General features: G+C 37.8%; 3 protein-coding genes across 4 annotated transcripts in view; 2 read left to right on the top strand and 1 right to left on the bottom strand.

Annotated features, from left to right (window-relative positions):
* Positions 1-5,679, bottom strand: part of LOC110059858 (nuclear migration protein nudC-like) — a 17,735-nt gene extending 12,056 nt beyond the window's left edge. Inside the window, exons 1-6 of the mRNA XM_089283153.1 lie at positions 5,431-5,679; positions 4,849-4,971; positions 3,953-4,162; positions 3,253-3,360; positions 2,295-2,312; positions 1,473-1,541 (exon numbers count right to left, since the gene is read on the bottom strand). Of these exons, the coding sequence (XP_089139279.1) occupies positions 1,473-1,541; positions 2,295-2,312; positions 3,253-3,360; positions 3,953-4,162; positions 4,849-4,971; positions 5,431-5,508 (606 nt within the window). The 5' untranslated portion in view covers positions 5,509-5,679. The remainder of the gene's footprint in view (positions 1-1,472; positions 1,542-2,294; positions 2,313-3,252; positions 3,361-3,952; positions 4,163-4,848; positions 4,972-5,430) is intronic.
* Positions 5,659-7,745, top strand: LOC110059857 (uncharacterized). Its single transcript, XM_020766581.2, has 2 exons — positions 5,659-5,953; positions 6,236-7,745. Exons 1-2 carry the CDS (start codon positions 5,659-5,661, stop codon positions 7,453-7,455), a joined length of 1,515 nt encoding a protein of 504 aa, XP_020622240.1. The 3' UTR covers positions 7,456-7,745.
* A 1,395-nt stretch (positions 7,746-9,140) lies between these two features.
* LOC110059848 (G protein-coupled receptor 157-like) lies at positions 9,141-15,743 on the top strand. Of its 2 annotated transcripts, none has more exons than XM_020766574.2 (3): positions 9,141-10,432; positions 12,227-12,400; positions 14,249-15,743. In XM_020766574.2, exons 1-3 carry the CDS (start codon positions 9,794-9,796, stop codon positions 14,459-14,461), a joined length of 1,026 nt encoding a protein of 341 aa, XP_020622233.1. In that variant the 5' UTR covers positions 9,141-9,793; the 3' UTR covers positions 14,462-15,743. The 2 variants fall into 2 exon arrangements, with proteins under 2 accessions (XP_020622233.1, XP_020622232.1); XM_020766573.2 differs by having other exon boundaries at positions 9,144-10,432; positions 12,224-12,400.
* The last annotated feature ends 2,049 nt before the right edge of the window (positions 15,744-17,792 follow it).

The raw sequence follows: 17,792 nt of genomic DNA, 5'->3' as shown, positions 1-17,792 counted from the left end.
TACATGTGATAGCAATTCTTAGTTTAACTTACAAATTGATAAGCAATAATCTCTATTTGGGATATCTATACACATGCACTGAGTGTTGAAAATAATCAAGGTGATCACCAAACCAAGGGATTAAATTTATTTTGACAATCAAATTCTCTGCACTTACACTGAAGGAAATGTACCATGACTGGTAAAGAGAAAAACTGTATTGTTATATAATTTCCTTTAGAAAACAGCCCTAAGAAAGTATTCATGCTGATTGGTTAAAAAATTGTGTTTCTATTACACAATTAGATTATGAGCTCGAGATTTCTATGGTGTGATAGTTGACTCAGGCACAACTGTGCCCTCGTCAGCTATCACACATAGAAATCTAGAGCGAATAATCTAATTGTTTTAGTATAAATCTACTAGTTGTTCAAAACTTTATCTAAATCCTCTTCACAGACACTTTGAAGTGGCCACCAGTTTGTCAACAAGAGCGAATAATCTAATTGTTTTAGTATAAATCTACTAGTTGTTCAAAACTTTATCTAAATCCTCTTCACAGACACTTCGAAGTGGCCACCAGTTTGTTAACAAATGCACACTACTACACTACTCACTATCTACAAAAGAATAGATAGTCAGTAGCGTAGGCAATCAGAGAAGTAATTGTAATAGGACACTAGTAGATTTGTACTAAAACTCGACAGAAACACAGTACATGTTGTCTAGTTCTTAAATGATAAACTGATAAAGGTAGTTGTGTTTAACTTTTTCCAGTAGAACACCTTTAAGGTGGCTCAAAACAGTTTCCAGCACTTAGATTTTGATAGGTCGTTATAAACAATATTTAACACTTGATGCTACAATCATGGTATCAAAAAACTGCCCAATCATTGGTGGACACAGTGTTGTCATTTTCATGATGCAATAGGTTACTAAAAGCAACAGTATGACCTAATAAAAACACCCTCAATTACAGCTTTAAAGGCTTATTATTCAAAAACGGCATGGCGAAATTTTTTCTTATTACCAGATTTTAATGAGCATGATAAGATGCAACTTTTGGCAAAGTTTTTAAAAAATCTGTACATAGGGTTTAGCGCAACCTTAAAGTTTTGAAAATTTAAGGTGGCTCTGAACCATATGTGCAGAATTTTTTTAAAACTTTGCCAAAAGTTGCATCTTATCATGCTCATCAGAATTTGATAATGTATAAAAATTTCACCAAGCCGTTTTTGAATAATAAGCCCCTAAAGCTATAATTAAGGGTGTTTTTAGCAGGTCATTTTGTTGCTATGGTAACCCATTGTGTCACGAAATTGATAATAGCGTGTTCACCAATGACTGGGCAGTTTGTTGAAACCATGATTGTTGCATCAAGTGATAAAGAGTGGTTAATAATGACCCATCAAAATCTAACTGCTGGAAACTGTTTTGAGGCACCTTAAAACAACTACAGATATATACCTAACAGTAATACTGAAAATACTTACACTCTGTTGTATGTCCACCACTACATCTCTACCTTTTACTTTAAAATTGACTTCCAAAGGAATCCTGACCTGAAATTAAATTTTTAAAAAAACACATGAATAACCCAGATAAATGAAGAACTACTTCTTAACTGGAAGATATTTGTCAGTCAGTATTGTCAGATCTTATCAGCTTTGTGATCATCACTTCCTTGTGTGAAATTGATAAAAAAAGCTCAATTGTTACACTGTTTGCATCATTCCACACTGACTGACAATCCTAACTGGTGACAGAATTAAATAACACATTTTGTACCATTCATACTTTTTACATTTCATGGGCCGCTCAACAAAGATACTTCAAGTTGACCCTTAACTAGGCTCTCAAGTTGTGGAAATACATATATATAGTGAAAATTAGTTATGAAAATTTAACCAACCAGACAAGAATTTACCAAAGTGAATCTGGGAGAGAAAGGAAAGGAGAGCTTGTAAGCATTATTTTATTTGCTACACTGTAACTCATTTCATACACTTGAAAAGTAAGTAAGGTACTGGTAAATGGTGCAAAATAATATACTTGTGCTATCACACAGAATTTTGGCCAATTTGGTACATGTAATTTTGGTATTTCTTCCTGCCGACCTCTAAACATTCTGTGAATTTGCATGTACACCTTCCATGTGCTCAGCAGTTTTAAAATATATTTCTCACCAGGTGAGCAAGAGAAAACAGCAAATATTTGAATTAAAAAAAATACTCTTTACACCATCCTCCAGCAAAATATCCCCCAAATCCTTCAAGCATTAATCCCATCACCACACATCAAATCAACCATCTCACCTCCACTTCTGATAATGTCTGAAACAAAAGAGAAATCATAAACAGAATGAAGTAGAATCAACGGCAAGTTGCATCTCTATTAAATACATACCCAGTCAGTTTTAAATAAAATTTGGATCTGCAACTTTAGTTTCCTCTTTTACCTATAATCAGGATTTTAGCAAGATGGGCGTCCAGTGGACGGCCATTGTCTATAAAAAATTATTATATTTTTCATATGTTACCTCATAAATTGCTTATTTGAGCAGGTCCTATAGCCCATTTTTGACGGCCACTTTTCAAATTCTGGCTAAAAGCCTGCCTATAATTTTTGAGGGTTTTTACATTGTATGTGGTACATGAATGCCCAAGAAGGGTTTCTGCAAAGGTTTCACAAAGGAGGGAAAGGAAGGAAGCCAAAGTTAAGCTGTTGGCTCCAAAACTGCTAGTGAATCCAGCTTGTTCATAAGACAAATACATTTGTCTGACTCAATGAAAACTTTCCCTTAATTCATCTTGGAGTTACTTTTTATTTTCCTCACAGTTCTGTATTCAGTTCACTAAGTAACTTGAGACAAACAGCGCCAGTTTCAAAATGTTCCTCAGCTCAGATTTTGTTGATGATTTTGAACACTAAAGCAAAATGAATCATTTATACAAATGACATTATTTTCATTTAAAATGGGATGCACCTACCATTTGTCGGGTAATTTCCACGTATTATTATTTCATTGTGTTGCTCCAGACAAAATCCATACTCCTCAAGGAAAGCTTTTTGGTTGAATGCTCCTTCTAGTCCCCTTCAGAAATTCTAGTTCAGCTTCATACATGTATTTTCAATTGGCGTTTGAACCCCCTCTCCCTAAGCCATTGGAATTTCCAATAATCTTCCATGGGCTTTGGAATGGATGTTTTCTGGAACCACACATTGTAAATCAAGACACTCCTGATTAAATCCTGCAATCTTATCATAACTTACTTGTATCCATTTATATTTCTGAAGATCAGCTCCATTACCAGAGTTTGGTTTCATTTTTCCTTTTGCATCTTCATCTTCTTCATCATCTGCTTCGTCATCTTTGGCAGCCTGAATCAATATGAAATGTTTTTAAGTCATTCAGTCCAACCTCTTGTAAGCAACCATCCAAAATGTCAAGCCTTGGTTGTTTCCTACTGGAGGTGGTTGCTTATGAGAGCTTAGACCATATTGCGTCAAAATTTTGCCTCATTAGCATATGGTTACTATTCCATGTTTTAAATGTTTTATTTACAATAGGTGAAAAGCCAATTTCAAGATTCAAAAAATCCAGTACTTCCCATTGAGAATTTTCCATCTCTTGTACTATTCAGGAATGCAATAATGTCACACCACCTTAAGTAGTATTTAAGGGAGGTTAAAAACAAAAGAAAATTTCAAACTTTTAGCTGTAAAAGTTGCCGAGTTCATTTACAAGAGGTGGTCGCTTACAAGAGGTCCCAGCTTGGAAACTTTTGGTATTTTGGAAAACTGGTTGCTGAGGAGAGGTGGTTGCTTACGAGAGGTTCAACTACGTGTATTACAGGATGACATTTCTCTCTCACTGGGAACAAAGTGGGCATCCAAAGAACAATACATGTAGCTGTTTACTCGGGTTGTCACATTCAGAAAATCAATTTTACCAGTTAATGAGTGAACTCACCTCTCCATTTTCATTGTTTTTATCGCTATCTGTTTTTTTGTTTTCCGTTTCTTTTTGTTCCTTCTCTTTCCTTTTTGCTTCTTCTTTCTTTATTTTCTCTGCTTCTTCCTCTGTCACTTCTTGTATCTTAGCTTCTGGTTTTTCTTTAGCTTCCTTTTTAGCCTTTGCTGCTTTCAAAGCCTCAGCTTCTTTTCTTTCTTTTTCCTTTCTCTGAAAAATACCAAAGTTGCTAGTTAAACAAGCTGATCAATCTGTATAATATATATATCCTTGATTAATGACAAAATTGAGTGCATACTTTAGATGTATGGATTATTGACCAAGCGTGAGGGCAAGATGGTTGGATATTGGCTGAGTCCTTTTTTGGTGTGTTAACAATGGAGTTGAAGTCCATAAACTCACAAAAAAAGAATGAAGCTAATACCCAGCCATCTTGACCAAACAAGTCAATAAAGGATCTTTTTGATGGAAAAAGAACAGTATTTTCTTGTGGAACACAACGGGTAATCAGGAGCAGTCAAGATAGCACCATCTTGCCCACCTCAGTAGCCAACCACAGCTCAGGATTCGGTTCATCTTGCTCACTCATGCAGCTAGCCAGATAATAAAAATAAATCACAGATAAAAGACAAAAAGGTGTTAGTAGGTTTTCTTTCCTACAATCCTTGTGACTGGATGAGCAGAAAGGTTCATTAGTGGCTGTGGTAAGTCAAGTTTCAGTATAATTAGAAGTTGCTGATCATCATTTCATTTCTTTGAAATACAGTTCTGTAATAATTACTGTTATTGATTCTCCAGGGGTGTTGACCATTTGCTTGGAAAACCCTCTGGAATGATATTTGTTGAATAAGAATTTAAACAAACTCAACAAACATATGACAGCAATTCCAACAAACCTCTTCAACTTTTTTCTGATGCTCTTTAAACTTGCTTAAAACTATTTTCTCTGCATCTGCTTTTCCAGCTCCAATAAAAAAGTCTGTCTTTCTTTCCAGAAATCCAAAGAATACATCTAACAACTGCCAGGAAAAATTTGTTGTTAGCAAAAATGCAAATCTGAAAACAGAATACACTGGAAGAATTATCTGTGAAATCGTATTGCACTGTGACAGAAAACCAATCAGACCTGCAATGAGTAATGTGAAAACCCGGCCTTGCAACTAGTTATGGTTTGATGTAACTGCTGATTGGCCAGTAACAGCACAGTTGCATGTTAGATCGAGTTTTCACACTTACACAGTATCATAGATAAGTTTTTTGTTATTTTAGAGCTTTTTTTTTTTTTCTATTTCACAGCTTGCCTCCTAATTAAACTGGCCTGAAGAGCCGTACTGTCTGTTCTTGGAGAAGTTGCGTGACCAAATTCTACAAAATAATGCCTGTTACAGGATTTCTACGATGCTTTCAAGTCTCAAGATTTGCTTAAGAACTGAAAGTCTACTAGCAAATTAAAAGTGAAGCACGCATGCTTTCCGTACCTCAGCAATTCCTCCTTCGCACTGCTGTGCAATCGCTAGCAACATTCCATCAAAGCGCTCTGAATGTGCGTCAGCCATGTTTTTGTCACACAAAGGAAATGCGTACTTACAAGATAGTCACAATTTGCGGTACAAAACTGTTTTCAATTCCTAGAAACTAAAGTTTCTTGATATAAAGTACGGTTGGTAAGCGAAATCTCCTGACTCGTGCAACACGGTAGGCACTTTATGTATGTGGAACAATTTTTGCTACTCACGCAAGCAGCCGCTGGGAAATCGTCGGCTCGACATTCCACACAAGGCATTCTGGGAGGGAAATTCATAATGGCGGAAGAGGAAGTGAAAGAGAACATATTTTCGTTCGATGAACTTGTCAATATTTTCAGCTATCTGTCACCAGAAAACCTCTCCAAATGTTCTCAGGTTTGCAGAGATTGGCATGAAGCGTCCCGGGTTGGTTCATTGTGGAAAAGACATTGCTTGCAACGATGGAACTTTTGCCACTTGGGAAAACTAACGCCTGGTAAGTGAACGGCTTTTTCGGGTTAGCTCACTTCGTCTTCTCAGGCCCTGCACACATCTGCTTGCATAATAGCTTTACACAAGATTGTGTCAGTAGAGCCAAACAGTGGTGCAATAAAATCAGGGTTGTCAAAAACGGCCAACTGCGAGGAAACTACCGGTACTCTACTGGAGTATTTAAGCTTATCTGATTCTTTAGAAAAAGATGCCAAAATTCGCTGCCTACTCCAACAATAAAGCACTTACTTTAAAACTTGTAAGCTAGTTGCTTGTCTCTTTGTAGGAGAGAAAACATGGCAGAAGTATTTTATTGCTCGGAGTAAGATTGAAACTGGCGTGGCCACAGGAAGATCAGGCCTGGACTATGTATGCAAAACCTTACGTGGCCACAAGAGCCAAGTCACAGACATGGTTTTTCTCACAACCAATGATATTTATAATGAGGAGTTAATTGAAAAGAATGCATCTCCCATTGTTGCAAGTTGCAGTCAAGACAAAACTGTATGCTTGTGGAATGTGCAAGAAGGAAAGAGTCTATGGAAGAAGCAGTCCCATGAATCTTCAGTGGCTTGTCTAACAGTGTTGTCCCATGATGCTCTAATGGCAAGTGGGGATACAGAAGGGGGTATCAAATTATGGGATGTCAAGACAGAGCAGGATACAACATTGCAAGGAAGTCATTCTGCAGTTATAAGCTCCATGTTGTGTGGAAAGGGTGTAATTGGACAAGGAAAAGACAGTAAAGGAAGCCAACTACTTCTTGTTGGATTTAGAGATGGTTATGTAAAAATTTGGGACACCAGACTGACAGCAAGTCCTCAATATGAACTGACATGTCCGTTTGGTTTGAATTACATGGAGCTCCAATCTGACCATCTCTTAGCCACTGCATCAAAGTTTGAAAGTACTGTCAAAATATTTGACATCAGATACCTGGCCCCTGAGTGCTGGAAACGCCCTGAACTAAACACTCTACAGCATCCATCGGACATCACAGTGACTTGCTTGACTTGGGTGCCAGGTAAACAGAGCCAACTCATTGCAGGTTACAACAATGGTGATATCATACTCTGGAATAGTGACAGTGGACAGCAGATTCACTGTTTTCAAGGGCACAGTGGGGAGGTGTCATGTGTCAGGGTCTTAGGTTCAAAAGTGGTTTCTGCCAGTCATGACCACACGGTACGTCTGTGGGATTTGAATTCATTCAAGGCCTTACAAACCCACACTGATCACATGGGACCTGTTACTGGCCTGCATGTTGATGCTTATCGCGTGATGTCTTGTTCAAGGGACTATTCCATCAGGACGTACTGCTGGTCAAAAGGTATTACATCATCATCAAGTCAGCCTAAGAGCTCAACAGCTCTAGACAGCAAATACACTTTACTTGGAGGTTCGCTGCAAAGAGCAGGAAAAGGATTTGAAAAAGTAGTTTGTGACTACTCCACATGCATTGGAATGGCTAATGATGTCTTGAAGGCGTACTCATTTCAAGTATAACATGACAAGAAAGTTGAAGTAGAGGAGCTTGGTGTGTTTATCCATTTAGAAGTCTGAAAAGAAAGAATTTGTAATATGTTAACGAAACTGTACCCATTCAATTAAAATGATGTTTTCTCGAACTGATACATTAAAAAAAGAAACGTATCAGTGTAGCATAGTAAACATGAATGAATGAATGAAGTCTTACCAAAGGCTTGTCTTTTTCAGTGATGATACTTGATTAATTAATCATGGACATGTGATATTTTTTGTGCATTGTTTTGATGATTAAAAAGATCATTATCATTTATGTAGAAACAATATTGTTTATGTTAAACAATCATATCAATTTGCCAGAGGAGAGCGACTTTGGTCAATACATTTTAGAATAATGAATAATAATGGTGAAATTTGAAAAAAAAAAATTGTCTTTGATCTGTCATAATGACTTAGCCTAGAATGAAGGTAAATGTTATGGTAGGCTTCAAGGACAGACTGGGACCTCCAAAAAATGTTAAACTTAGGGTAAAAAACTTGTATATTCATAACAACACATGGCAACTCAATTATTTCTATAACCACATAGAGAAATTTTCAACACTTCTTTTAATACTATAGAAATCACTATTTCAAATCATTTTTATAAGTTGCCTGTTCTAAAATGTATATTTAACATAGTTCACATTCTAAAATATTATTTTTTTGAAGGGGTGGATCCAGCATTTTTCTTAGGAGGGGATGCACCATGTTTTACTTCAATGCCAATAAACCACATGGTTTCTTTTTATTTTTCAGAATACCAGTTTTATCAGAAAGCCGCATGTCATTTTGGTGGGGGGGGGGGGTGCACCTCCTGCACCCTCCCCCAAGATCCACCCCTGTCTTGTTATCTTTCAGTGTGCCGTGAAAGAGAAAGGAACATCTATGTAGAATTGGTTTTGTCAAAGTAGGCCACCGGTTTAAAACGGGAACATCCAAGTGTAGCGTTATAAATACCCTGGCGCTATAGCAACAAGGTTCCTCAAGCAAGTGAAACTCAGGATGCTTCTTAATCCAGCCAGGTAAAGGGAGAGCAAGGCCTAGGGTTGCTGCTGAGGGTTTGAAATCCTGTCCCTGTTTAGGGCAAGAATGCTCTCAAAACCCTACCCCTGTGTAGTAGGAGGCTCACGTTCTTGGCGCTTCTGCCCCAGACTCCTCCCGCCGGATCGCTTCGCTCGCCGACTTGCTCTTCGTCGCTCGTGCATGGAACTCAAAGGTGGGCCTGCTTGATTGCAGGCTTAACTCGATAACACCATCAACTGCAAAGTCCTTCAAAAAGCCCCACAATGGTCATAAATAGGGTATCGAATTTTTGGTCAGGTCATAAATAGGGTGGCGAAAATCGCAGATTTTGGTCATAAATAGGGTAAGGGTTTTGGGAAGCCGGCCGCACACCTCCGCCCAACTTTTCTGGGAGTACCTGCCCCGGGTTGTACTAATAAAAGGGGCTAATAATGGTTAGTAAATCTCTTGGCATGCTCGTCTGGTTTTGCACGAGACTTCCTTTATTCAAACAAAACGCTGCATTTGTATCTCGTGACTAACCTGCCTGGTTTTGCACAAGATCTACGTAGACTGAAATATATTAATATTCAGACTAACTCGTGTTAATTACAATGATTTTTGAGAGAAGCTACATGGTTTTTACTCGTAGAGGTACAGTAGTACAGACGATAAAAATTCGTGATTATTTATTGTTAATCTCTTGTAAAATTTTATTCATTTAAATTCGTGTGATGACATTAATTGAGTGGATCGCTTTAGGATTCATATAAGGTCAGCCTAGCTAGGTCTAATAAGTGCCTAGCCTGCGAACGCAGACGTATTTCCGGCTGTCGCTTGTCTCCGCGGAAAAATAACGTCTGCGAACCCGAGCCAGGAAATGATTTCTGTGACGTAGGAATTTTAAGCCAATCACAGTTTAGCTCAAGTAACCCCAGAACTACTGCGCGAGGTATTCGCTGCGAGGAGCACTTGAGTTTCATTGTATCATGAAATCATATAGGCCAAAGCGAAACAAAAGTCATTACGTCACAGAAATCGTTTCCTGGCTCGGGTTCGCAGACGTTATTTTTCGGCGGAGACAAAGCGACGTCTGCGTTCGCAGGCTAGCTAGTGCCCGCCTCTGTTCGCAGCTCTGTCACGTTACGCTAGCGTGACAGAGCAACCGCGAGCTAAATCGCAGGCTCGGAGAACGGATAAGAAAACGCTCAGAAACTGATACGAGCTGATACGCGGAATTGAGCAACACTTAACTTTTTTCCCCGAAACTGTCCCGTCGCATTTATGAATCTCGTCAACATTGGATACTTTCAGTATGCTGTTAGAATCGACGGCTGTCTTCAATATTTCTAGTACACCAACTCAAGGATTCGAAGATGAAGCGAACGCGGTCATCAACAGAGTTCTTACAACCATATCTGCGAGTCTTTCATTGTTAGGGACTTCTTTCATCATCGGTACATTTATTGCATGGAAGGATTTTAGATCGACTTCAAGAAGAATACTGGTTTACATCTCGATCGGTGACTTCTTTATCGCTGGGGGAAATTTATTTGGCGTGTGGCGACGAAGAGATGACTCCACCGTGTGTAAATCGCAAAGTTTTGTTACAACTTGCGCTTCACTTTGGTCGTTTTTCTGGACAACATTCCTCGCGATATTTATGTACACTGTTGTGGTGAAAAAGCAGGCCAACAAAGCTGGGACAATGCTTAAATTTTACCATATTATCGGCTGGGGAGTTCCACTGATTATCACAGGTACTGCTCTAGGATTGGGAAAGTTGGGCAATGACAACGACGTGTACAGCGCGGGTTGGTGCTGGATTGACTCAAGATTGTCAAAAAGCGATAAGTATCTGTGGATGTTGATTTCAGGAAAAGCTTGGGAAGTCACTGCTTTTTGTGTTAGTTCAACTTTTTATCTGATGTTAAAGTACCATATTCGAAAAGAGGTAAGCTGTGGCAGGCTGACTTCACACAGTTATGCAGGGAGGGGTAGAGGGACACAGCAGGGGTGGGTGTAGGGGGCAGGTGTTGTCCCAAGGCTCCAACGGAGAGGGCTGGTCATGTCACAGGGGAAGTGAAAACAAGGGAGGGAATACTGCCATTTTATTTCATTTGTTAGTTTTAATAATCCATGTGTTCATATTTAACTTGAGAGGAGGAGGGGTAGTTGGGACTAGTTCCTCTGACATGAGCAACACTTGGTGCTTGTTCATGTGCTCAGCTGCACACTACATAGCTTCATTACTCTCCCCCCCCCCCCCCCCCGCTACTAGTTCTTTTATATTACCTCTTGTATTTGTGTCTTAGCTATCTACAGTAGGGCTGTGTTATTGAATTAAAGGGACCTCGGGACCCTCCCCTGTTTACCCCTTATGTTGTAGTTCTATATCTCTGTCATTCCTGACAAAGTTAATAACGTAGTGTTATATTAGTGTTGTTAATTGCCGAAAAGCTGGTTTGTTTTTCTAGTGTATGATTTTATTAATTGTCTTTGAAGAGCCTCTTTGGAAAATTCGCCAAAATTCTGGTCACAGCAATTTTTCTTATGCGAGATATGTGGAGAAATTTTTTACCCAATTTTATAGAGATTTGTATGGAGACGCCATGCTGGTGCCCATCCGTATGGGCACCAACATGGCGGCCGGAAACCAACAGAAACATCTGTCACTGAGTTTTGCTACAAAAGCGTGAATTTATCCCTCGAGGAACTCTAAAACATTAAAATAATACGTTTTCTAAGACATGAACTGTTCAGATAGCCAAGTTCCCCAAAATAAGTAACTTTTTTAACCATCATGACAACTCTCTAGGCCATGATGTAAATGCCGCGTCACGCAAAAGCTTAGAAATTCAAACGTACTTTATCACAAAACCAAGAACCCATTTGGAGCGAAAATTTGTATGAATATTAGTTTTCAGCTGCTCTTATACATCATTTAACTAAAATCTCAGGAAGATCAATAGTTTTGTAGTTCAAATTTTAGTGACGTCATGTGAAAACCAGCTATAAAGGATGGGCATGTTTAAAACATAAAATGGCAAAGTGACGAAATGACACTACAGTTAGCCTAAATAGCACTGAGTCAACAGTGATTAGCTCTCAATATATTGTAGGGATTAAATTTTGTTATTTCACCATTTCATGTTTTAAACACACCCTATAAAGGATGTATGTATGTCCATCCTGGATTTATATAAGATATAAGAAACAGTGTGTCATCACATTTTCAGTTGAAAACATGATGGACAGCAGAGTATTTTAAGAAATGAGAGTTGTTTTGAAAATTATGTGATGAAATAAGTTCAAGTGTTAATAATAATTTTTATTGACACTTGAAATACTTTCATCACATAATTTTCCACACAACTCTAATTTCTTGCTAGTTGAATCTGAACTTAACAGAGATTAAATAGAGAAATAATATCAAAAACATCTACATGCTAATTACCAATAAGAACAGACCTGTAAGCCACCATTATGGCTATGCTTAAATATTTGAGTATGAGAAGTAATTAATTCTTATAAAGGAAATGACATGTGAAGTTTGTGTCAGTAATAAATAATAGACATGATACCAGAGTACAAGATTTTACTTTCTAGTTTTACAGCCAAGTTGTTTAAACATCTTTTTTTGTATAAGTCTGCCACTTTTAGTGAATAAACTGTCAATGCCTGATATTGAAGGTTTAAAATCTTGCTTCTCTTCCTTGGTTTTCATGTTTATTGTCAACAAAAGCAGTTTACATCTGCACAATCAAAGGAATATGCCCTGAAAGCAGAGAAAAGACTGACGCTGGTTCCTGTCATATTTGTTCTGGTTCGCATATGGGGAACTCTTCGCTTCATCATTTACATTGCAGGAGGACTTGATGACTCTAACGCAGCATGGGAGAAAGCCCTTTTGTATCTCCAGGTTTGTTGAGATCCATAAGTTCAGTCAGCAAATTTAATTAATCAGAGTAGTCATTCTTCAATGCAATGTATCAAGTTTGTTACAATGATTATGACTTCACAATGACATGCCAATGACAATGGCAATGATAACAACGATGACAAGGACGATGATGATAATGATGATGATGATGATGATAATGATGATGAAGAAGATGAAGATGGTGATGATGATGATGTAATGATGATTGATGATGGTGATGGTAATGATGATAATTATGGTAACGATTTATGTATAATATTAAGTCCAATTTATGGTGTGTTTAAAAAGTTAAAAAAAGTTAAAAATTACAATAACAATAATAAGGAATGTCTTTTGCCAACATTTAACAACAGATAATGTTCTAAGGATTTGGATTTGGATGGGTCGTTATCAAATTCTGTACATGGGGTTCAGAACCACCTAAAATTTTCAAAAATTTAAGGTAGCTCTGAACCCCATGTACAGAATTTGTTTAAACTTTGTCAAAAGTTGTGTCTTATCATATCTATCAAAAGTTGATAATATAAAAAAATTTCACCGTGCCGTTTTTGAATTATAAGCCCCTAAAGCTGTAATTAAGGGTGTTTTTAGGAAGTCATACTGTTGCTATGGTAACCTGTTGTGTCATGAAATGATGACAACGTGTTCACTAATGCTTGGGCAGTTTTTTGATACCATGATTGTAGCATCAAGTGATAAAGAGTGGTTATAACGACCCATCCAAATCTAAGTGTTGGAAACTGTTTTGAGCCACCTTAAACCTCCTAAATTTGATCATAAATATTTCAATACAAAGCGTTACAATTTTGCCATGTACCTCTATTATGCAAGATGATCATCACTCAGAGCTTGAGTGTGGGCTGCCTGTGGTCTGGTTAAATCATACTCATGGTAAATAATAATAATAATAATAATAATAATAATAATAATAATAATAATAATAATAATAATATGCAAACACTATAACATCAAAGTACAAGATAAACACTATGACCATGAACCAGCTACTGTGACAGAAAACCAAACAGCGACTATACTTTGGGACATGCCAATCCAAACCGACAAAGAGGTAAAAGCAAACAGACCAGACATGCATAGTGATGAAAGACAAGAAGGAAAGAACCTGTCTGCTTATTGATATGTCCATCCCCACAGAAAGGAACACCTCCTTGAAAACAATGGAAAAACTCACAAAGTACAAAGATCTTGAGATTGAAATTGAGAAAACGTGGGAAATGAAAACAACAGCTCTCCCAGTGATCATTGGAGCTTTTGGGCTTGTCAAGAAGGGAACAGAATACTACATCGGCAAGATCCCAGGCAATATTAGAATAACAGAGCTACAGAAGACCATCCTCCTTGGAACTGCTCACATACTTAGGAGGTCTCCATCCATCAAGTAATCCAGCAGACTTATGACTGCCCTAGGCTCACGGATTGAACTCGGCACCATAAGTTAAAAGCGGCGAGACTTTAAGGACTTATAATAATAATAATAATAATAATAATAATAATAATTTTTTTTTTTTTTTAATTTTTTAAAGAAAAAGCAAACTTTATTGAGCACTTTTCCATACAAACTTGAATCTTACATGTATTTGGTAAAAAATTCAGAAATTCTGTTGTTCCTTAAGTTTTCGGTAATTATAATAGTAATAATAATATCAAAATAATAATAATAATAATAATTTATTATCATCATTGTCATATCATATATATAATAATAATAATAATAATAATAATAATAGTGATAATAATAAATTTTATAATGAATAATTTGTTGTAGTATGGCCTGACACGTTTAGTTTTTCAATTTGCTTTTAATAGGGAATGGGTGACAGTAGCCAAGGCTTTGCCAACTTCTTGTTGTTTTGTCTTTTCACTGAAAAATTCCGAACTCATCTACAAAGGGCTACCTGTGGCTTCCTCCAGCAATGCAAGAAACAACCAAGCTCTACACCACCATCATCGTCTGAAGAAACACGCTCACATCAGCAAACAGTGATCAATGAAAATACTAACCTTCTAGGAAGAGTGTGAATCCTTGAAACGTTCTACTCTCTTCAACACACAATGACCTTAGCTTTGATAAAGCTGATCCTATCAGCAGGCCCTTTGCAGCTGGGGTCACGTGACCAAATTTTTCCTTAAGAAATATATTATAGGCTAATTAACTTAAAGAATGCCAGAAATGGAAAGAACCTATCAAAAATACCAGAATGGCCAAGTTTGAGGCCCCTGGCATTAGAGAGTAAATTTTTATGACAGTGTCAAGTTTCGGGAAATTCAGAGGATATCTATGGAAAATGTTGCCTGAGAGCAAGGTCTATGCTCTCCAACAAGTTTTTCCATACAAATGTTCTTTATTTTGTAAAAATTCAAACCATCATAAAATCTCATTCTTTAATGCCAGGGGCCTCAAACTTGGCCATTTTGATATTTTCGACATGCTTTTTCCATTTCTGGGATGTTATAGCCCATAATCTTATGAAAAGTAGGTCACATTATGGTTTAGCTACAAAGGACCTATTTTATTACACTCAAATTGTTAGTCTTCACTCAGAAAATTCTATGAAGAGAAATAGTTAAATAGCCCAGGGGCAGCTATTCTGGGAGGGGAGGGGAGGGGGGACGCTTGATTGAGGAAACTTAAATCTGCAATGGAAGAACAGTAGGCACCATCGATATCCCCCTGAAAAATAACAAAACCTCCCAGATCTGAAATAAAGCCTTTAGAACAGATTTCACCAGTCTCAAGTGAAGTCTTAGTGACCAGTAAATTATATCCAGCATGAAAAAGCTGGCGTCAGCTTCCCAGGGTTTTCTCCTCTTCATCAGCAAATTATGAAAGCAAGACCACAGCTCCTGAAGTAATCTTTGGGTCAGTTAAATTTGCTTCGAGCAGAGCATTTCCCCTGTGCTGCACAGTACACCCAGCATGTACATAGGACACCAACACAATAATGTTTGCGTTGTCTTTCGTTCAAACACATCTAAATTGGGTTTCATTTAGTCTCTGTCACCGTGGACATTTGTAGCACCATGTGTCGGCTAGTTAACATTGAATTTTTTACTTGAAATTTCTGACAATCATAAACTGTAACAAAACAAAACAAAACAAAAAATGTAATATTGGGTTGTAAGTAGTGTAAGTAGTGTACTGCACTTTTTTGTAAGTAGTGTAATTGTTAATTAATTAATTAATTAATTAATTAAAAATAAAACTGTAACAAGTAGTTGTTTTCATTACAGCAATTCGCGTTTTAAAGGAGAAAATCGATTAAAAGAACTCGAGTAAATCTCGAGGTAGTTCGGTATCAAAGAGTTCGCCCCGAAAACTTCCGAAAGTCACGGACTGTCGTAATTGCACACCTGATGACAAAGTGGTGACCGGCTTTCGCCAGTAACCACAAAAACCGCACAAGAAAAAAAAACATTTAATAAGCAAGATTTCCGTATGACCTCAACATTTATCATGCATGCACTTCTTTGTTTAGCTAAACAATAGCCGAAGCAATAAATACTCTTTGAGACTTGATCGTGACTAAAACACCACACCTACATACGAGTAGCATGCGAGTACATATGAGTAACATGCGAGTACATACGAGTAGCATGCGAGTACATACGAGTAACATGCGAGTACATACGAGTAACATACGAGTACATGCGAGCAACATATGAGTGCATGCAGACACATATCAGGTCTAAAATAGGGAAAAACGGGACCAAAATACCATTTTTTGGCACGTTAAGGATTAGATTGTTGATGATGTCGGAGGGGAGGGATGAGAAGGCACACAGACATTTAATATTTAAGCGATCCTTTCTTGGAAATAAACCCGCATTTATTTTTTCTCTCGCCTTTCCTTTTTCTTTTTTCTTATCTTTTTGCTGCAGTTGTTGACCTTCTACTGAGCTTGCTTCCAGTTGAAGAATTCCCGAGAAAGCATCATCGAGACGGGAAATTCTTAGCAGGTAGTAACCAAGAGTAGTAGTGGGAAAGTTTGCTCTGAGTTTATCACTCTAATTTCTAAGCAGTTTTGGGCATATTTCATGTTCAGTTGGCCTAATCACTCTGATCTGGGTATGACTGGAAAGAACTATTCCTGCTGCAGAACTTGAGTATAGGTGATGCCAATTTTGGTCTAAGGTGATGACGTCAGAAGTGGAACAAAGGCCAACGTTCGTCGATCTCGGCTGGTTACGGCCTCCACAGGCGTCAATGGGTTAAATTTTCTTACCACTTCCGCCGGAAATAGGGGACCAAAAATAGGAACGCTTCGATCTCGCCCTATCGGTTAATGAGAGCAAACGACCTCACGGCTCGACCTGTCAGAGAATCAGTTTGAAAAAGAAATTTTTTAGTAGAGTGGGAGCTTAGCTTATTTTAAAGGTTGTAGGTTGTAGGGGAGAGGTTAAAAGAAGGCCTGGCTTTGTTTCCTAGCGTTTTCTAGTATCCCAGATTACATACGACAAATAACTACATGACTAGTTACTATTTCTAGTAAAGCCCAGGGAAACATATAATAAACTATGACATTCCCGCCACAAACTGACCAGTGAACGCTGTTAAAGATGCTTTCGCAGTGTCGAGATGAGCAAAAGTTGTCTCAAAATCTTTTCGTGCTTCATTTGAATACTATCAAAGAAATGAGGATTCCAGTTATTTTGTGATGATGTATGTAAGTCCGAATTCGAGATCTGCGAACTGCGAATATTTAGACTCGGCGCATTTCACTTGAAATATTATTTTCTCCTCGGTTTTTAATTTCATTTGCTTCAACTGCTTTATAACATCGAAGATCCAATCCCTGTCTTATTCGTTAGTCCACTGTTCTAACGATCGATGGGTACTATTTTGCTAATTCGAATCTGATTCGAACAAAACTGTTTTCAGTCGAGTTTCCTTGAAGTCAGCCTATTCTGCTGCTTGACGCCCCCGAAGAGGTTTTATTTGTGTTTCGAGAAATATCTGGCCTGCTAGAATTAGGTTCCTCTAAAAATAGATGAGCTACTTTGATAAAAATGGAGTATAGGAGCTGGAAATAGATTGTGAGGTGAACAAAGCACACGATAAGATATCTCTTCATTTCGAATGCATTTCATTGTCTGTGAGATGTAATGTAATTTTGCATCCGTTTCAGCTTAAGAGGTGACGGTATAAGATCACGAAAGCATTAGGTGTTATATTTCTACTTCTCGTGGCAAACAATCGTATCGTTTCCTTTCCTCGACTCGGTGAACTCAGCGTGAAACTGTATTTACTATCTGACGCGAATGCAAAATCTACAGATGACGCGATCTTCCACGAGCTCCGGATTTCGTCATTAACTCTTTATCTTTCTATTCCTTTCTCAAGACCGACGTA

The sequence above is a fragment of the Orbicella faveolata genome, unplaced genomic scaffold (assembly GCF_042242905.1).
Source record: "Orbicella faveolata isolate gen_17 unplaced genomic scaffold, um_ofav_v1 contig_12, whole genome shotgun sequence".
Taxonomy (NCBI): Eukaryota; Metazoa; Cnidaria; class Anthozoa; order Scleractinia; family Merulinidae; genus Orbicella; species Orbicella faveolata.
The sequence above is the reverse complement of the archived record's forward strand: the minus strand, read 5'-3'. Positions and strand labels throughout refer to the sequence as shown.